Source organism: Ascaphus truei, chromosome 4 (genome assembly GCF_040206685.1).
Source record: "Ascaphus truei isolate aAscTru1 chromosome 4, aAscTru1.hap1, whole genome shotgun sequence".
Classification (NCBI taxonomy): Eukaryota; Metazoa; Chordata; class Amphibia; order Anura; family Ascaphidae; genus Ascaphus; species Ascaphus truei.
Genome location: NC_134486.1, coordinates 387,856,188 through 387,860,386, shown reverse-complemented (window position 1 = coordinate 387,860,386; position 4,199 = coordinate 387,856,188). Strand labels below are relative to the sequence as shown.

Genomic DNA, 4,199 nt, shown 5'->3' with positions numbered 1-4,199 from the left:
GCTTATTTTGATTTTTCTTCAATTATTTGGTAAAAATCTAAAAACCAAAATCAAACAAGTTGCGTTTTGGTGAAACCGGAACCAAAACAACAACTCACACGTTTTTAGAAAGAAAACCACGTCCAAAACCCAACATTTATTTGAAAGTTTAAACACTGGTTAAATTGCCCACCCTTACCTCTAATGCATATGACTGGAATCCTACAAAGAAAACACAATGTTTTTTTAGCAAAAGAATCAGCACAGACGGACTTGATGATACATAGACCACAATAAATGCACAAATTTAGTACGATTTATCATATCAGATGGATCATTTCAATAATTCTAATGACAAAACATTATCCAGGTAACAACATTGACAAACACGGATCAGCACCGTCCCATGTGAATGTTTGTACAGAAGCTTATCACATGCTCTGATAATTGATGCAATACTTCGATGCCAACCGAGCTTCTACTGTTCTTCCTTCTCAAGCTACAACTTAAGGCTTCTACACGTGCTGCATAGAAGTAATAGGATCGTTACACCAAGGAGACGCACAATGGATTCCAGTCTCCACAAGCATTACCATGATGAAGAGTTTGATCCCAGAACGTTTTTAGATACATATTTCTATAATGGAACTAATGATATGTTTGAGGAGGTGGTTGTATTTCCTATTACACAATTGTTTAAAATGTTCTCTTCGGGTACGTTCCTTTATAGTTATAGTTGAAGTTAAAATATCTACATTTTTGGGGAATTGAAGCATATTAATCAGCACTTGTTGTTTCTTCAATACTTTATTAAGGTGAAAACAATGTTTTCAAAAAGGCATATTTTCCTATTTTCTAACTTCTGGATGCAGGTCGTGTGAGAGGGGAAACCCTGCTCGATGTTACCATTGGACCACTCGCTTTCCATCTCTTAACCGCCTGTGATTACTTCAAAGAGATCAATGTGATAGAATTTATCGACAAAAATATCAGGGAATTTGAAATGTGGAGGAACAAGGAGCCCGGAGCTGCTGACTGGTCTCACGCTGCAAAAATAGTTTGTGAGCTGGAAGGAAAGAGGTAAAGTATATTTCAGAAAAATAATCATCTTCCAGGTGAGAAAAATTAGACCTTCATTTGGGGAAACAGGAAAATGCAACAAAAGAATCTCAATGCTCAATATTGTGAATGAATATCTTTATTATGTTTTAAAATTATAAAAAGATAACAAAGTAAATTCTTCAAAATTGACATTTTTTTTTTAAATTACATTTACACGTAAAACAACTGACTTCCTCAGTGCTTTCTTTCTCACAAAGTGCCCTAGGCTTGTGAATATAGTTCTTGTTGAAAACCTTTCAGGAAGTGTGGGGTGTGGATCATTTAAAAATACCCTTTCCCTTCTATCTCCTCTCCCTTCCTCCCCTCCCCCTCCCTTCCTCCTTTCACCCGTTCTTTCCTCCTCTCCCCCACTTCCTCCTCTCCATCGTTCTTTCCAACTCTCCGCTTCCTTTCTCCTCTCCCCCTTCCTTCCTCCCTCCCCTGTTCTTTCCTCCTCTCCCCCTCCTTCCTCTTCTTTCCCTCCTTCCTCCTCTCCCCTCTTCCTCCTCTCCCCTCTTCCTCCTCTCCCCCTCCTTCCTCTTCTCTCCCTCTTTACTCCTATCCCCCTTGCTCCTCTCCCCGTCCCTCATCTCCACTCCCTTTTGTTTCCTCCTCTCCCAAGTTCTCTTCCTCTCCCTTCCTTCCCCTAAAAGGAAGCTGCCTTTGTGAGACAGATCAGTGCGAATTTGCGGATGAAATGGATTTGCAGATTAGAATTTCTGCTATAGTTTGCAATTCAACATCTCTCCTCCCTTCCTTAAGCCCTATCTCAGGGTGTAGATGGGAGAAACAAGTTAGATAAGACTTAAATCACGTAGAATATATTTTCCGGTGTTAACCTTTACCGAGTTCAGTGAATATGGGAAGAATATCTCTTGGGTTCATTGTTATATAATTTATATCATTTAGAATAATGAACATTAGAAATAATGCTTCTCTTACAGAGGGAGTAAGGCTCGCTTAATGCCATGGTACTTACTTTAGTGAATACTGTGCTATGGTTAAGAGACGTTAAATTAGCTCTATTAGCCTATTTGACATTGATCTAAGTAAATATTAGTGAGTTATTAGTCTGATCTAATAATGCAGCAATTGTCATTAGATACAGTAAGTAATCTCATAATGTAATTATGTGATATTTACTGTACATGGTGCCAATCACATATAGAGTGCTTTATAGAGATGTTATATACAGGGTAAGACACAAGACCGAAGAGAATAAGAGAAATAAGGAAAAGGGCATAATATATTTAAAGAACTGAGAACGTACAGTATCTATTAAGGATAATTGAATTACGTTACTTAAATACTCCTTAATTAGTGATTATATAAAGGCTGATAGCTTTCAATGTTTCAACCTCCATTAAGAATACTTTATTATTCTACTTTCTGTCCCAATGAAATAACTCGGGGTTCTGTATGGAAGGTGTAAAGGACGTCAGGAATTGGTAAAACCTGAGCATTTTTTGTCCTTTCTGTACTGCACTGACATAGCTACGGACGTATTTACTAAGCTAGGGATGGCCAACTCCAGTCCTCAAGTCAACAACAGGTCATGTTTTAAGGAGATCCCTGCTGCAGCACAGGTGGCTCAATCAGTGACTCAGTCAGAATTACTGCACCACCTATGCAGAAGCAGGGATATTCTGAAAACCTGACCTGTTGATGGCCATTGAGGACTGGAGTTGGCCGCCCCTGTACTGTACTGTACTGTCTTCTGCTCATTTCAACTTTGTATTTGTCTTCGCGAGACACGTGTACATTATTTTCTGCATGTATCACTGTTTTCTCCAAAACTGCATGTGATCCTTTTTCATTTTGTAATTTCAGCGAGGAGTGGCCAGGAAAGGAAGACAAAGCAAGAAGAGCAGTGAAACGCGTTGTCAAATGTGATCTCACCAAAGATAACCCTTTAGAACCTGTAGTCCTGCCACAGATGGACTGTCTGCTCTGCGCGTTTGTCTTACTTGTTGTTAGCAAGGATCACCAGGCTTACCGAACAAATCTGAAAAAACTAGCGTCAATGCTAAAAATTGGGGGACACATGTTACTGTTGGGATCATATAATGAAACATTCTATATGCTTGGTGAGCACAAGTTCTTCACTCTGTCATGTGATGAGGAGTTTATTAGAGAGGCTGTTTGTGATGGAGGGTTCATCATTGAGAATTTGGAAGCGCTACCTACTAAAAAGAGCAGCAATTTCTCAGATTACACGCATGTTACGTTTCTGGTAGCACGCAAGGAGAAGGAGGTTTAGTGAAACAATTCTGAAAACAGAAAGTAACAAACCAGGGAGAGGGAGTAGGGTGTATGATCCCTTTTATTAGCCACAATTACAGTAGTTGATATGTTACAAACTTTCCAACCTCTCATGATTCTTGTCAATACAACACCCACCCTACTTTGCTCAAAAAAAGAAAGTCATACAACTATGTATCACTTTACACAATGGCAACGATGCAGCAAAAATCTCAGTCACTGCTTATTCAGTATAATAAAATTAATTACCATATTTCTAGAAAATTGTAAACTTTTTTTTTCTTCCAACTGTTTGTTTATTTGAATAGAGAACAACTCATAGTGAAAAAAAAGCTTATAACTAAGCACCTCCTCAGAAAGTCTTCTGAAATGTCTCCAAATAAAACCACAACCCAATGAAAGCGCTTAAAGGTTTACAAGCTAGTGATAAATAAACCTCTAAGGATCCTGAGATGACCATATGGTCCATGCTGACACTTCTTAGTGACCCAGACAGTTATCCACACATATGGAAGTTCCATGGTTCTTTATTATCACACTGCAGAAGTCACCATTTTAAATCCCTGATAGAAAAACTCCAAGGCTTTTAGACCCATGTAGGCCCCTTCTTGATCCCCTCCTGGTATACAGGGTAGATGTTTCCCACTCAATAGGGGGAGGGAAGGGACACTGACTTCTGGGAGAGTGTTAGTATATACCCAGGGGATGGACTTGTAACCCTGCCCCATAACAGTGCAGGTCTGATACTGATATGCATCACATTACCTGCATGGGACCCATCCAGTATCCTCCACAGGATGACACTCTCTGGTTGTTGTTAGGCCCACCCCTGGAAACAGTAACTATGCATCCAGGCT

The 4,199-nt window shown here is 39.4% G+C and overlaps 1 protein-coding gene across 1 annotated transcript; it reads left to right on the top strand.

Annotated features, from left to right (window-relative positions):
* The first annotated feature begins 491 nt into the window (after window positions 1–491).
* Window positions 492–3,588, top strand: LOC142492187 (nicotinamide N-methyltransferase-like). The gene is made up of 3 exons (XM_075594860.1): window positions 492–693; window positions 852–1,059; window positions 2,911–3,588. The coding sequence occupies exons 1-3, from the start codon at window positions 546–548 to the stop codon at window positions 3,338–3,340; spliced, it is 786 nt and encodes a 261-aa protein (XP_075450975.1). The 5' UTR covers window positions 492–545; the 3' UTR covers window positions 3,341–3,588.
* Window positions 3,589–4,199: the final 611 nt, after the last annotated feature.